The sequence below is a fragment of the Anas platyrhynchos genome, chromosome 3 (genome assembly GCF_047663525.1).
Source record: "Anas platyrhynchos isolate ZD024472 breed Pekin duck chromosome 3, IASCAAS_PekinDuck_T2T, whole genome shotgun sequence".
NCBI lineage: Eukaryota > Metazoa > Chordata > Aves > Anseriformes > Anatidae > Anas > Anas platyrhynchos.
Genome location: NC_092589.1, coordinates 118,533,790 through 118,550,693, shown reverse-complemented (window position 1 = coordinate 118,550,693; position 16,904 = coordinate 118,533,790). Strand labels below are relative to the sequence as shown.

Below are 16,904 nucleotides of genomic sequence, written 5' to 3'. Positions count from 1 at the left end.
TCATTTACCATTCTTTAACTCCCTTTTCTTTCTGCACTCTTCTGGCTGCCAGAACCTGCCCAGGTCAGACATATGGATACAAGTCAGACGGAGAAACAACCTTCCAGCAGCTATCATGAATCCACACAAGAGACTCATATTTAATGCTGGTGAGGACAGAGTTTCTCCTTAACAACAAAACAGACGCTCCTCCTTTCTCATCTTCCCAAGAATTAATGGTTTTATTGTGTTTAGATTAATATTTTCACTCGGTCCTCCCCAGCATCCTGCAGGAGTCTTCTCAGAAAGCTCAAAGAGGTGTGCAATGTGATTTAAGTCTTGCAAAATTAACTGGCACCAAAGAACTTTACATGAACACTCCTGATAGCCAGATTTGATTACCCACCTCTCCTCTGCCCATTGTCGTAGACGCTGCTGAGCGCTGGGAGAATGAAAGGAGAACCTGTCCATGCTGCGGAAATGCTGCTTCTCCGGTGACAATCGCCTTCGTAATTGCTCCAGCTCATGCTCATACATCAGCCTCTGTCGTTCAAGTGCAGACCTCTTCTCCTCCTCGTGTTGCTGCTCCAGACTTTGCAAGATTGACTGCATTGGATCTAGGCAGAGGTTAAAAAATGAAGAAGCTATTACTTCTGGGGGGCAAACACTCAGTAAGCATAAAATTAAATGGAAAAAGTCATGTCATGAATATGTGGCAGAGAGTCGGGACTTAGAAATATGAGCTCTTTCACAGGTTCAGCTACAAATATTCCATATGACCTTGAACAAGGTACAATTTACTCTATTTTGGTACTTTGCTTCCTCAGTCTAGATCTACAGTGGTCCATTTTAGAGGCTGCAACGGCCCACTGAGATCTGCAGGGAAGAATGTCCTAGACAGTAAACATAGCACTATATCACATAAAAGGAAGAAGAGAGTATATTTTTGTTGTAAGGCATATTTAAAAAACGTTGTTGAACATGAAGCAAAATAAACATTGCCAGAAAACATTGGATGAATGATTTAAGAGAATTTTGAAAAGGGAAAGACCAGACCGAGAAAAACTTCCTCCTGCGTCCCAAAATAAAGCCATTCTGGAGCAGCTGTGTAAGACCACAAAAAATAAAGAATGTGGTTTCAGAGACAGAAATCACAACATTTAATGCCTGAGCGAGACATAACACAAGAAAAACAAACAGTGAAGTGAAAACACCCTGATTTGAGGCTGCAGTTTCACCAGCATTCCAGTTTGGGCTTTTTCCTCAACAAGAACTGCCAAACAAAACATTCTGCAGTGGTGTTTTTCCCCTCCAGTGCAAAAATGGCTACGATGAGTCATTCACAAGAAGAATTCTTGTAGGAAGAAGGTACAAGGGGAAGAGTGTGTGGTAAAGAGTCCCTGAAAATGTGACCTCATATTCTGTACATACTTCCATTAATTTCTTGTTGCTTCTTACCATTACTACCAAGTGCCTTCATAGTGACTTCCATCTGGGCATATTCATAGCTGAAGTTAATCTCACTAGACACTTCACTGGAATTGTCTCCATCCACATCCAGCTGCTCAGCACTGTTACTGTACTTGATAGAGTTGTCTCTTTCCTCATCCTCGTGATCCGGCTTCTTTTTCTTCTTTGGCAAATTCAGCCTTCAGAAGTAGGGGAAAATGTTTAGACTATTAATTGATCAACTCTGAAACAACCGGTTGCTTAAATCATAATTTTAATTAAGTAGGTTACCCAAATAAGTAGATCTTTCCCTTTTGAAATCTGTTTATCCTGTGCGTGAAATTTTCCTCAGAGTAAAAATAGGACTTCAAGGCAAACTAATTTATACTACACTCTAGTAATGCAGAGCACCTGAAAATACTAATCATATACCTTATATAACCATGACTTTTTCAGTCTTCCCATAGCTAAAGAATTTAGAGGCAATGAAATATAAAAATAAATGTTTTTAAATATATATTTGTGTTATATATCTTATATACTTCTGTAAAATGTAGTTTATGTTTTCTGTATTTTGTATATAAACGAAACCCCAAATTATAAATAAGACAGAGGCAATAATGAAATCATATCTCAGTTTTTATGATGATGTTTTTTTTGAGCATAAAAGAAAACAATTATGTTTGAAATGATCATTTAAAGACACTGATCTTTAATGTTATTTCAGATCAGGCTCTCACACATGCAGTCCTTCACAGAAAACATCTGCCAGTGATCCTGTCTGACACAGGAAGGTCTCAGCTGGAGACTGGAACTCCAAGGAAGGGAGAACGTGGTGACCTTGTAAGACTGAGATCGCTGTACAACATCGGTCAGATATCTAACACCTTAGCTGCTAAATCTGAAAGGCAACCTATCCAAGTTAAAGCCTGGGTGTGATATTTTCGTCATGGAAAAGGGGGTACTTCATATTAGCGTGATGCCAAATTGCACAACACTCCTAGTTACTGAACAAAATTAAAGTTACCACCTCACAAATTAAACCTCTGTGAGATAACAGCCCTGATAACCAATAGCAAGGTCCCCATCAGCAAGATTACTTTCCCTTGAAAACATAATAAGTTACGTCAACCTATTGCTCTGAAATTAAAATTATGCACAGTTGCTATGACATCCAGCATTCGAGACCATCAGTCATCAGCACTGCCTTTATAATCCCAAAGAAAAAAGAAATCACCTCCTCCTGCAGCTTGCATGCTCCATTGTTACTTTTCCTTATACCTTAACGTTCATAATAGTAATTATAATAAAAAAGCTGGTTCAGACTTGCAATTTATTTAACATCTTTTGTACCTGAAAAAGTGGTTGTTTCCCCACAGTATTCTGTCTCCATGATGTAGCTGGATAGGACCCATAACAGCAGAACCATTTACAAATGTCCTGTGAAAAGATGACAAGCTAAAGCAAAACCAGCAATAGAAAGCTTTTTAAATTATTATTTATTTTATTTCAGTACTGTTTGCTTTATTGTAGCTTATTAAGGTAGGAAAATGGGGTTACGGATTACAAACAGGCAAAATATCCCCAGAAAATTCACTCAGCTACTCTGTGCTGTTCCATAAACTCCTTAAACTCAGCTTCTTTTGATTGCTTAAGCTCTATGGGATTCACTACTTTTGGATGGATATTATGACAGCTACGTCTGGGGAGTACAATTAGGGCTTAAAAATGAGGGGCCTGAAAGAGATGTCACTGGAAATAAGTAGTTTTCACTCGACTTTGAAATACAGACACAAAATATAAATATTTGAATAAGGAGATAACTTTTGGTATATATAAAGCTTAAAGACAATAAACTAATTTGAGGAATAAAGAAACTACTTTATTTCAGAGTTAGATTAAGCCTGAAAATGGGATCACTCAAAATAGGATAACACATTTGAAGGGAATCTCAGGATGTCATCTAGTCCATGCTCCTGCTTGCAGCAGGACCAACTCTGAACCAAGATGAAAGTGAAATTCTCGAATTCTGTGAACCTAACAATAAATTACTGGAGATGCTGACGATGCATGTCATTTTGTGATCAGTTTGAACATACCATCTGCTTTTCAAGTACTGCTACTTAATCAAATAAAGCAACAAATGCTTCAGCTGCTTTTTGCATATCAACAGATTTCCTAGAAAATGAATTCAGATTTTGATAGAGTTAAATCTACACAGCTGCAAATCAGTGCACATCGACTTGCTGAAAGCATATGCAATTTACTCATCCGCTCTTTGAAAACAGACTATAAATGCCATTACTGAAAGAAATCTCTTTAGAATGACATATGTGAGTTAACAGAAAGGTAGATAACTCAAACAAAGCCTAGAAGGAATATACGAGAGAGAGAATTTTCTTACTTTTACTATCTGGTAAAACATCCCTTTTTAGTTGTCCACTACTCATAAAACACCAGATAAAACCACAGCTATTACACAGCTAGAACTGTATTTCGTTTCTTTACCTAGTATTTTTTTGAGGTGTTAACATAACCTGTCCTTCTGGGGTGATGTCTATAATGCAGTGTTCAGGAAGAATTCCCATTCCACATAGCTGGATATCTTGAGAGTTGTCTGATCCTATTAACGTGTGCTCCTGTGAAAATTAATTCAGGTGTTAGCAATGGGTTAAAAAGGTTCACTAGTTCGAACTAATCCATTCTCCTTTTGGATAGATCTTCTCATCTAATTCCAAAATTTGAAAGCTGTTCAATACTTTCTGCAAAGGGAAAAAAGAGAATGAAATGTTGCAAACAAATCACCGCTGTTACTTACAGCAATAAGTAAGGAGCACACAGGAAATTTTACAGGCAACAGTTGGATCCAAAAATAAAGAAGTTCCTAGCATTAAATTGCAGAATTCAGTACCTCAGGATGCTGCAGAAGCCAACAGAATAAAGGCATTTAAAGAGGAATTAAGACAGGTTCGTGGTGGTTAGATCCACAGTTACTGCACAGGTTCCATCGAGATTATCCTCTGTAAATTCCTGAAGTACTCAAGGCACAAGAAGTTTGGCAGAGGAAGAATCACTCTATTTGTTCATCTATTTGTTTTTGAGGCCCCTCTAAGCATTTGTTGAGGAACAGATACAACAGTTTAGATAAGTGGGATGAAGTTCCTATTCAGTGCTTTTATAAGAATGAGTACATTTGGAGTACAGTATTAATGAGAACGCAGGCAAGATATTTACTCTAAGATGTGAAAGCTTAATTTCAGGATTTTAGGCAAAACAGGTGCAAGTCATTTTATCTAAAGAATTTCAAAACTCAGGGGGTTTCTATGCCATAATTCCCAACAAAATGAACTCACGTTATCCAAAACAAAAGAAACAATAAAGAAAAAAATAAAAATAAACTGAAACACACAAGCCCTATCCCATACAAAGGGTTATTTTTCCTAAAAAGGGAAAGTATCACAGCAACACCTGAGACTTTTCTGTTGGTACTGATGGACACTAAGGCCTCTTCTGAACTGGCTTTGACTTCACTGTGTTCTTGTCATATCATCATATAATCACAACAGACACCATAAAAAGTCGGTTCTGCTTCAGTAATTGTCAGTGTTTAAGCTGGTTTAGCAGCTTGAGTGACACTCTGGACACCTACGAGCAAAGAGCCTTCAGTTCTCCCAAAACCTCAGCTCTTTTGTCTTTTTTTAAGCAGAGAAAACAATGAAAACTTCTCCTGTGCTTTTATTGAGATATCACGGAGCAATGCTAAGCTGAGTGATATAAGAGAAGATCACATATCTCCTTTTATAGGAAGACAGATTGAAACAAACCCATCTTGCGGCCCCATTGCTAATTCTGTGGCTGCTTTGAGAGCTCCTACGCACCACTTCAAAGAGAATGATTTAACGCGGAGCTCAGACTGCCAAAGTTTTTGTGCTGCGACATTTTTAGAGCTTGTATTTTAAAATGTGACTTAACAAGATCTGCATCTCATTCTTCCCCTGACTCCAGATCACATCTGCACAGTCTGAACAAGAACAAGCTGCCCGGTTGTTTCGGTGCAAAGTCCAACAGCCGTGTTACACAGTTTATGTTTAACATCAGTAATGGGGACCACACGTCAGCAGAAGTGCTAAGGCAGAACAGAACTTGATTTTCACTCCTGGTGAGCTGCATAAAAAAGTATAGAAATGTATTTTATAAACTGAAGTCTGTACTCTGATTACACACGTGGAAGCAAGCTGATTACTGATATTACCCATTTTTATATAAATCACTTCTGTGGGTAAAACCTTGTGAAATTTGGAAAACAGAAGACAATTTATGACAGAAAACACCTCTAAATTTCTTTATATACATAAATATATATATATAGAAAAATAAAAAACACAGACCTTCCTCTGCAACAATTAAATTTGACATAAAAACTTCGTATTCATATTACTTTCGATCAAGTAGTGAATAGCAGAGAATGCTTCAGATATGCATTTTTTATAACATTCCCGAAGTACACCTATGCCAATGGCATTAGAGTTCCACTTCTGTTAATAAATAAATAAATACATACATATCAATATGTATTTTTACCTTTAAATAGTACACCAGAAGTTCATTGAGAGCTGGATCTGCGTTCAAATTGACCAGGAAGCACTTGTTATCCCCAACTTTTATTCCAGAAGACTGCAGCGATATGCCAAGGCTTTCCAACTGTTTCTGACGCTCCTGCAAGAGAGTGGCCATCAAAAAATTAGGCTGACTGATGATCGAGGAAGGAAATGCACTCCTACCTGCCCAAAAGCACAAGACAAAATGAGGGGCAGCTACTCCTGAAAAAGGTAGTTCTTTCAGACGCAATGATTAGATACAAAAGCCTTAATTTTATCAAGGTTTACATGAGGATATCTGTAATTTCTCTGGTCCTTCTACCTCTGGACTCAGAGTGCTACGTGCCATGGGCTCACACAGTTGCATCTTTTTAGTGAAAAATGACCACAGCTGAGCACAGCACACTGCACTACTGTGGGAGCTTCTCCGTGACCTCACTGGAACAGCAAGTGCTTCCAGTGACATCTCTACAGCCCTTTATCTTCTCTTTCGAGCTAAAAAGCAACAAGTCAACTCCCCGTCAAGCCAAATTCCACATCTATCTTTTATTTCCTAGAAATTAAAATGACAAAAAACTGCCAACCTGCTGTTTAAGCAATGCAAATAAGACTTCCTGCTAAACAAGAGCAGTGGCGTTTGGGATGGTGTTTTGTTCTTGTCAATGGACTGCACAGAAGTCAACAACAAAGCATTACTGTGCAAAAATGTCCATCTTTCACAGGGAAGTGGTAGGCTGATGACTAGTGCAGTGAAAGAGGAACATTAGACATTTCTGTCTTAAAAAAAAAAAAAAAAAGAAAGGGATTCTTCTATAAAAAAAGTTTGAGATAGAAATGCTGAGAATTGTTCTCAGGATCATACAGAAATTGAAAGTGAAATGAGATTCCCTATCCACAACAGCAAACAAAATAAAAAAGATAATAACACAGGAGGCCTCTCAGTGAATTATTAAGGGGAAGCAGAAGCAGGGGAGGGTAAAATAAGTAAAAAAATGAGAGACCTGCAACAGCTTCACCTGTGGCACTGAGACTTGACAAAAATATTTAAAAGAGATTATACAGGGATAATGCAGGGAAGTTTATGAAGGCTCTGATTTTTACCTTCAAGTGTCCTCTGTATTTAAAAACTTATTATGTCATAGTATCAAGTACAATTCTTCATTTAGCATCAGTTTTATCATGTCTAACCACAATTAAAATTGCAAATAGCGAGCAGAACTGCCTCTTGATTTTCTCTTTTCTGTCTCCCCACACCCTACGAAACCAACATAATGTCCTGTAAGGAAAATTCATGTGTGTCTGCGAGAGGGAGCAAAACAAAGAACAGAGGAAAACGGCAGTGTGATGTCAAAGATCTCTCTTCTAATCATCAGTGCCAGGCTCTGATGTTCACATCACTCCTTGTTATCTACACTCAGAGATAAAGAAGTTGTTGCCCAAAGGAGGACTTGGCCCATGATCTAAAACTCACAGGAGTCGCTTAAAGAAAATGAGCCAGTTTGATAACTTTTGATCAAGACCTAGTGTTAATTAACTTAAGAATTCAAAATACATTAAAAGTATGTCAAATATTCACTGAAAATGTGAAAAAGTGCCTGTTTACAGAGTTTGTCTGCAGGGCTTTGAGCCCTTATTGACTCTCCATCTCTACAAAGTGCCTCTTCTGTGGTGCTTATTCTTTATGAGGAATCATCCTTTTCTCAAAGATTTTCTCCATCCTACCCACCTGCCTTCCTAAAATTTGACAGACAGATGTTGGTGGAGGCTGGCCAGGGACAAAATCACTTGACAGGCCACATTGTACACTAGTCCTCATCCTTCCTCTGAAAAAAATCACTTTTCTACAGCTGCAAGGCTCATGAAACTGCCACCTTCATATGAGGTTAAGAATTTAGAGGCAAAGACGAGAGCAAAACCAAGTAGCTGTATGTAAGCATCAAGGCAAATTTATTCTGTAGCGTTGATCCCGTTACTCTGCTTCATCAATCTCCTTGCACACTCGGGGTTTCTATGCCTAGACGCTACTGTGTAAGGTGGGAGCAGAATTTATTATCATTATTATTCTTAAATTTCACCCTTATACACAAGCACGAAAATCCATGGTACGACTCTGCATTGAAAACCAGGAAACCCTCTTATTTGAAGGAGCGTTTCTTACAATGGATATATAAAACTGAAGTCAACAGCTTATTCTGATCAAGTCATCTACAAAAGGGCTTTGTATCGGAGGTTTCGTTTTCTTACAAGCTATTCATCACCTTTCAGTAGTTCTCCCCCTCCAAAGCTCCCTGCTGCAAATATATACATCAGCATTTGTGTGGTAAGAATTGGAAGTGTCATGCAATAATCATGGTGACCTGCACGATTTTTCAGTGTAGCCATCATTTCAATTATGTTCTGAGGTCCTAAATAGCGGTGTAAGAGGTATTAAAAACACACAGGAGATCTGAACAGTTCTGTTTTTTAATATTCTGAATGCTCTTTGCCTTCAGTATTAAGGCACTCCATACATAAACTTGCATTTAACACTCTCAACGCTCCATCTTTCATCACAAACAGCAATTTTACTGTCCAAAGAATATTAAATCCCTATAATCCTCTCATCCATGGATTTTTTTTAAACAATCTCTCAACTGGCACAGAACGACAATTCATTGTTGTCACTAGAATAGTAATCTGAGAGGCATCCAGCTATCACAGGAATTAAGTGAAGCTTTTCTAAATGGCAGTAAGCTTGACCTACTTACCCATAAATGTGGGGAGAGATTCAGACAATCGCTATGAACTGACAAACAAAGGAAACAAACCTATTGTTTATAAACATCAAAAGGAAAAAAAAAAAAAAAAGCAGCCAACCTGTGCTATTTCCTCAGTTTTTCTTAATTTTTCTTCCCAGGTCACCGTCATTTCCTGAATCAACTTTTCTGATTCCTCCAACCGTTCTTTTAATTCTGGTGATTTCATAGCCTGCAGAAAGTAAAGCAAAGGAAACAAGAAAGCTTATTGTGCTTTGTTCTTTCACATCACTCTCACACAGATGGGGAAAAAGGAAACATATCATTACTCATTTTACAAGGCAGACTTGATCAGTAAGTAAAGGGTTGTTTTAAATACATATTGCACATAAATGCAGAATCCATCAAAAACTTAGTTTAATTAGTTTCGAGTACAGATGCTAAAGTGAAGTTTATATACTTTAATGCAAACCAATTACACGATACTGGCAGATTTGCAAAAAGATATTCAAACACAAGCTAATCTCATTTCTATACCAGTGTGAGTTTCCAAAAAGACTCATATCTGAAACAATCTGTATTTTGCATACTGCTGATCTGGATAACCACCATTGTCTCTGTTTTCTTTTCCTCTAGATAATAGCTAACATCTCTGTCATTTGCCCAGCCCTGCCAACAAAATGTTTTGAATACTGGTTTTGATATGGCCTGATTTGGAAATTTCTACTGGAAAAAAAGAAAAATCAAGACCTCTTTATATGCATTTCACAAAACTGGTATCAAAAAAAAAGTCTTACAATGTGCTTCCAGACACAGGAATTCAATTTTCTTGCTAATCCATCACAATTCTAATTTTCTTTTCTGAAATAGCAAGAGGCCCAAGGACTAGCTTGAGAATAAGGAAATACCCCACCCTACATCGGGCAATCCAAAAACTGTGAAGACATAAAAGTGTTTATACTACACATGTTCACTTCCTCCAGTCTCAGTAGAGGCATATTCCTTCTGTACTACCTTGAACAGAACGTCGTTATTTGATTATGGCTAACAATACGGAAGTGTTTTTGGCTAGCAGGTATTTATGCAATCCCAACCAACCTGTGCGAGTATCGTTCTCCATCAGAGAGCTCCCTTACCACAAAAATCAAAACTCTTCCCAGGAATCCACAACAAACAGAGTGGCCTCACTGCAGGGCAATTATCTTCAAAAGGAGCAGCTGTCAGGAGTGGCAAATCCTGTTTTAAGACAGGAGTTTCCTCTGCCTCAGGACATAGTGATCTAGGAACTGCCAGCTGATGTGTCCTGTGTCATTTTTTTTCTGGTTGAATACCTCAAATACCTAAATACAGGGTAAAAGGGAACCCAGGAAGGAAAGCGAGGGCAATGCAGCCTCCAAAGATAAATTATGCCCAATGAAATAGGATCAGTGCAAGGGCACTGGACACGATGGAGCAGGACAGGAAGATGAAGACCAGTTATTCTCAAGATTCAAGTCTCATTTGTTTATTTATATGAACCTGGGGCAAAATAACTCAACATTTTCACATGCTTCAACTGTAAAACGAGGTAGGTAATTCCCCTCGTTCCCTCCATTGCTTATCTGTAAGGAAACCATAAAAAAAAAAAAGACAAATCTGCGAGACCTGATTCCAACTAGACCAGCAGGTGTACTGCTCTGCTGGAGTCAGGTTAAATTCCCAGCTCAGGAAGGACGTGCTGGTGGTCTTGGCACAGGCAAATTAAAACATGTGATATTAATTCCGACAAGAAAAGATCAAAATGCATGGATTAAAAAAGAAAAGGGGAAAAGAGGATAAGCCTTATTCTTCTGGAAAAAAAAAAAGTCAAGTGTTAAGTTCTGTTTTGCCACGGCGATTTAGGAGAAAAAGAGGATACTGACACCAACAGGAAAAAAAACTCAACTTGGTAATCTCTATATTTAGAAATAAGCATTGAAAATGTAACTTGACTATCATAATGGGTCAGTGCTTTTGTTTATTTAAAAAAATAAACCATTATGTTTCTGTATGAGCAATTAGATGGGCTACAAATGTAGTAAACCCAAAGGAGACCAAGACAATGAATGTGTTTTTTGACCTTTCCTGTAGAGCCTCTTAACAGCAAACTAAACCTTTTTTTTTTTTGGTTTAGCTTAATAGCAAGCTAAAAGCATTTTTCCATGCTCTTTGTCAATGCCATTCAGATGACAACTGGGGTGGGATTTCAATACTTAGGAAAGGAAATATTTATTACCTCATATTTAGGAAACACTACTTCATTGCTTTGGACAGCTGCCATTATTTTGGCATTAATGCTCGCAAACGAAACAAACAGGGAGTACTTGAACCTCTCAGAGAACTGAGAAGTCCACAGTTTGTATTTTAGAGGAAATGCTAGGTATTAGGTAACTTGAGATATCTTAAAGAAACTTTCACTTGCTGGATGCTTAGCATATTAGGTAGCTCAAATGAGAACAGTCCAAAATTCATTAGTCATTTGTACTATCACAGCCAGCACTCCCTGCAACCCTCAAGAGGCAAATACTGTGCAATTCAGAAAAAAAATGTGATTACAACATCCAGATTATATCACCATTGCTCTGCCACTTTTGAGAACAGAGCTCAGAATTACTCTAATTCTTGGCCTTCATCTAATGCTTAGTCCATGCTGCCTTCACAATTTTATTGAAGTTTATTGTTTAACACCTCTAGGAGTTTCAATGTAGAACTGTTAAAGCTTGTAAACAAGTCAGCATTATTTAACCAAACTCACATTTGCAGGATGTAGCCACATCAAATTCTTAAAATCCATGGTCAAAGCTCTACCTATAAACTGCACAATCTGAAAACTCCACCCCTAGTCCTCCCTCCATTTCCTCTTTCTTCTGATCTGTAGCCCACAAGAAAAACATAATCGCTCAATAGTGTGTTCAAAGGGAACCTCATATCTCAAGTTATTACCCATGTTTCAACACCGACCTAAAGAAAACTGGAATGCAGTGATATAAAGGGATTTCTTGTAGATATCATGCAGTAGCTTCCTGTGGCACTTGTTTTCAACAGCCAAGTACGAAATTTCTGCCAGTGGGGTCTACAGGACTTGCTAGCTAGCCCAAGGCTAAAATTCATACCTCTGCTTTTGTGAGCTGTTCCCGCAGCTTCTCCACTTCCTCCCGGAGCTCCCGTATGATGCGGGCGTTGGGATCTTCATTCACCACGGCGTGGTTCACGATGTTCTTGGCCCGGTCTGCGTACCGAAGCGTTGAAAGGGTCTCATCGTAGTTGTCTGCTGCTGGGCTTACTGTTGCGACCATGGCAGTCTTGCTGTTGCCACCAAGGCTATCCTGGAAAGTGGTAGAGGTAACAAAGTTAAAACAGAAGATTTTTTTGGTTGTATCCTGTCAATGAACTTATGCAACATACTATAATTAAGGGTTGGAAATAGATGGGGGCAATGAGTAACAGTGATGTCTTTGTCAGAGCTCCTCAGTTCAAAACTAGTATTTTAAGCCCTATAAATCAAGCAAAGTTGTTATTTTCAGTTGTCCTTTTTTCCCCATTTTTCCTTTTTTTTTTTTTTTTTGTTAGCACATTTAGGAAAAGTCACTCTTGGCTTCAGAATCACAGGAATTAACACAGTCCCTGCTTTGTGCTTTATGGTGCTTAGTAAGGGTTTGAAAGGCTTACTTCCACGTTTCTGCTGAGGTTTTTAAACTAGAAACACAAGCACATTGGCACTGGACTTCTCAGATACCAAAAAATAATGTAGTGGATTTAATTTTTAGAAACGTTTCAGAATGGGGTGCTTCCCTGCCCCCCCACTTACCCAGCTCACAAGTCTACGCTGAGTTATGTAAGAAATTGCCCTTTTGGAATCTGTTTGACAGAAGAAGGGCGTGAAACCACATTCCTGCAAAGCAATGTGTTGGGGGGTGGGGGAAAAGAAGGAAGAATTCCATCTTTGTATTGATCGCAAAATTATGTTTTACAATTTTAGCCAGCCCAAAAAATAAGATTTTGTTTTAAGTTTGCAGCAGAACTGTTCTTCCCTCTCCCCCCTCCTTTTTGTACCCAATATCCCTTTCGCAGAAGAACCACACTATTAACTTTCATCTTCAATAACCCATGAAATCTGGGTCACGCATTGCCATTAGAGCAATCTGACTACATTAGCGTGCTTGTCTAACCATTTCAATCACAAAGCAAACACACAGCTTTTCCTAGCAATCATTAAAACGCCCCTTTAAGTATTTCGTTAAGACTCTCTCTCTCTTTTTTCTTTTTTTTTTTTTTTTACTGCATGATGCCTAAACCTAATTTGACAGCGGTTGGCCACACCGACTGCTGCTGCTTCGCTGCTGTCCTGGCAGCACTCTGCTCTCTCTGCTCATGCAAGGGGCTGTCAGCTTTTTGGGTAGGGAATATAAATCCATTTGCCTAGTGTGCTACGCTAGCATGGCCAGGACTCACAGGTAGCAGTATTTATAGAGGTCATGCAGAAAGAGCTGCCTTCTGGCTGCTCCCTGCATTTTTTGCATGAGGATCAGACGTTATTTACTTCAATAAACGCAAGGATCCGCTCTGTAACACAAATGTTTTTTTTCTAAAGCATCTACTGAAAACTTTTAAAAGCCTAACAAGAGCCCGTGACTCAGTCTGTGAGGATTTCTGTCTCTACAGAAGCCAGGACTTTTCTTCAATCCATCGACAGCTTCTAAAAATTAGAGGTGGCATCCTGCAACTGCAATCCCTGCTCTGCATCAAAAGATGAATTTATCGCTGAGCTGGCCAGGTACTCTGCCTCCAGATAACAGCTTGCACTTTGGGAACCTCCATCCACTGCACTACTTAGCTCCAAAACAGGATTAATTCACCATCTGAATCGCAGCTCCACTATGCAGGCAGCTGAGAGTGCTGTTACAGTGATACACCGCAATTCACAATGCACCCATTATAAGTTGGGGAAAGTTCCTCTTGTTTCGTGGCTTTTCAAGCCCTGTGCCAGGCTGGCTGATAAAGTTCTGCATAAAACCTTTGTGCTGATTTCACTGGTTTCTTTAACGTTAAGCAAGAAGGCAAACAGCAAACCAGTTTCTCGTTAGTGAAGACAGCATCTGCAAATTACCCTGGAAAGGCTGACCTTGCATGCCTTAAAAACAGAGACAGAATGGAAATAAATAAATGTAGTTCTTTCTAAAGCTAAGCTAGCCCCCTCTTCAGCATCAAGATCACCGTGACAACAATGTAAAATGCAAAGTTTAGAAATTATATTTTTAAGAGCAGCCATCAGTGAAATATGCAGGGCTTCTAAGCAAAATGGGAAAACAAGAGGCTCACGCCAATTCAGTTCCACAAAGCTAAGAGCTTACAGAGGTGATAAGCTATTTTGCTTCCCACGCCTAACATGATGCCACTCTTCAAGCCACTTCTTGCAATAATGCTTTTTCACCTGGTACTTCTGTCTAGAGATCCTCAACAAAACTGAACATCAAGTGTTAGCTCTTGAGGTCTCCCGAACTCCACTCGTTTTTCAGATTTGGGGAGAGACTCTATACATGTTAGAACACATTTACTCCACTTTGACATCATAATTAGAAGTTGAAAGCTATTAAAAAGAAAGAAAAAAAAAAAGATAGCCCACCATCTCATAGCTTCTAGTAAATAAAGTCACTTTAAACTAATAAATCCCTCCTTTGATCTTTAATTAAGAATTGTTAAAATTTCGGCTTTCAAAATAAGGAATCTCTTCAACGAGCTTGTTTGTTATAAAAAAATAAATAAATCCAAAAGCCCCAAATCTTTTGTTTGCCCTTAATATAGCTGGGTGTTAAAAACACAAAGAAGCTTTGCCTGAAAAGCGGTGGGACAAAAGTGCGCCTCTGTTTGTGAGCTACAGCCTGTGCTGTGCACGGCCATCGTGCCTACAATGCCCCAGACAGGTGCTAAACAGCAATCTGGGTCTGCTCGCTGGATTTGTTTAGAAATGGAACAGCATAACTAATTTCAACAATAACGCTAGAGACGCGTTAGAAAAGTTTCCACTTCTGCTCGCCCAGATTATTCCAGCATTGGGCTCCTGGAGTGCACTGAAGAAAGCTGGATGATGATGTTCACATCTTTGCAGAGAGCCAAAAGCATGTGTTTAATTAGATATTTCTTGAAAAAAAACATAAAACATGTACACACACAAATGTACAAAGTCAAAATATTCCCAGGCAAAATTATATTTAAGCACTAATAAAGTCTTAGGGCAAGAAACTCCATGAAATGAGATTTATTTTACTGTAGAAGAGAATACACACTATTTCTGTTAAAACACCTGATTTTTGGACAGCCCTTGGCTGTACTGTTTGATGTCCTGTATGTGATGATTACGCTGGGGAGAACAGATAAATCATTTCATAGTAGTAACGCTAAAAGGTGCATGAAGTTGGGAAGCACAGCAAAGTACTCAAGAAGAAAAAATTCTGGCCAGATCACCTACGTAGTCAGAAAACAGAACAAGGCAACTGGTACCAAAAATCAGTTTCTTGTCAGATTATATCTTTCTACTAACAAATATCTTAATTGTTCCTTCATAACAATAAATCAGTACACAAGGAGCAGAAGGAAACTTGCTAAGAATGTAGGAAGTGGGAAGAGCAATAACAATATGAGTTTGCCTTTTAATTTGACATATATAAGACTCATATTGAACAACTCTGTTTTTCATTTAGACCTTACAGATCTTAGTTCAAGGGTCATCACCATAAAGGCTCTTTTTTTTCTTACTGAAAATATCAGTCCTACACAGAACAGAAATTGATTTAACCGTACATTGCAGATGAATATGATGCACAAACTCTTCTGACCTGTTCCTTAGACTGTAGCTGGGATAATGTTCTGCAATTACACTCTGCTGACAACAGCAGAGTATATTAGCAAATATATTAGACAATTAGGAAAAAGCTAATAGTCTTAATCAAAATCTTCAAAGCCAACCATGCCAGTATGTAAAATTCAGTTACATGTGGTAATAACAAAATTAAATCAGCCCCAAGGTTCTGTGTGAAGCTGTATCTAAACTGACTCAGAAAAGATAATGTTTTGTGTTTTTTCTTTTTTAAAAAAAAAGTCCTTATTCTTTATGCCATTGCAGGTCAGCAGAAGACAAAGAACATACTTAGTCTGTGGAGATACTACTGGCTTCCTGCCAGCTAATTTTCCAAAGACAAGTATGGTTAACATAAAAAACAGAAAATGAGGCAAAAGACTCAGTTTATTTCACTGAATGGGACTCTTCTTTCCTTTTCCTCCCTTTTATTTCTTTTTTAAAATCCAAAAGATCAGACTACTTACTTTAAGTAACCAAGTAAGCACAGAGTCACGATAAGGAACAAATTTGTTCTTGTTCTTGCCAGCAGCCTGATCTGCCAGGGCAGAAATAACCAGACCGAGAGTTGTGAGGGATCTGCACCAAGAACACAAGCAGCCATTAACAAATGTAAATAGTCATAGGTCACATGCATATTTAGACAACCACTTTCTCTCCAGAAATGAGCTCCGATGAAAAAGCTCCTAGTACAGTTTCAATCATTCTGTCATCACAGAATCTCTACTGCTCATTTTCAACCCATGTTTTCAGCCTTAATAATCACATCTCCCCAATGCAATTATGCGTTAGTTGCAGGAGCACAAGTACAGAAATGCCAACCATGTTAAATAGGCAGGGATCTCATTCAAATGGCTGAGTTCTGAACGTCAGAAGGAAGAGCAGAGAGAGGGGAAGAAGAAAACTGGCTATAAAAGCTTAGATTGTTTTTATCCTGTTTTAGTGTATATTATATTTATCAGTTGTGATTGTACTGATGAAGAAAGGGAAATAAATAATCACTGAGTCTTACTTGTTAATGTTGCTTCCTTCTTTCAGCCTGTCTCCTGCAGCACCAGTCTTGGTTGCTCTTTCACTACCTGCTAAGTCGACCAGGCTCAGCTTGCCCACCTTCTCACCTGACGTCTGCAGAAGGAACCAGAGAAGAGCTACTGTTAGTTCATCACTTAAACCGAGTTACACAGCTTGACATATTTTCATACAAAAAAATCAAGCTGCTTTTCTTGGTGTAGACTTGAAGGGTATTCTGCATTAACTCATGAGCTGCTGCTC

The 16,904-nt window shown here is 38.6% G+C and overlaps 1 protein-coding gene across 4 annotated transcripts in view; it reads right to left on the bottom strand.

Moving 5' to 3' along the window:
* KIF13B (kinesin family member 13B) overlaps positions 1 to 16,904 on the bottom strand; it is a 121,171-nt gene that overhangs the window by 49,943 nt on the left and 54,324 nt on the right. For all 4 annotated transcript variants that reach the window (XM_027455411.3, XM_027455410.3, XM_027455413.3 and 1 more), the window contains exons 9-17: positions 16,645 to 16,757; positions 16,100 to 16,211; positions 11,893 to 12,105; positions 8,883 to 8,993; positions 6,010 to 6,144; positions 3,937 to 4,067; positions 2,782 to 2,868; positions 1,438 to 1,628; positions 386 to 596 (exon numbers count right to left, since the gene is read on the bottom strand). In XM_027455411.3, the coding sequence (XP_027311212.2) occupies positions 386 to 596; positions 1,438 to 1,628; positions 2,782 to 2,868; positions 3,937 to 4,067; positions 6,010 to 6,144; positions 8,883 to 8,993; positions 11,893 to 12,105; positions 16,100 to 16,211; positions 16,645 to 16,757 (1,304 nt within the window). The remainder of the gene's footprint in view (positions 1 to 385; positions 597 to 1,437; positions 1,629 to 2,781; positions 2,869 to 3,936; positions 4,068 to 6,009; positions 6,145 to 8,882; positions 8,994 to 11,892; positions 12,106 to 16,099; positions 16,212 to 16,644; positions 16,758 to 16,904) is intronic.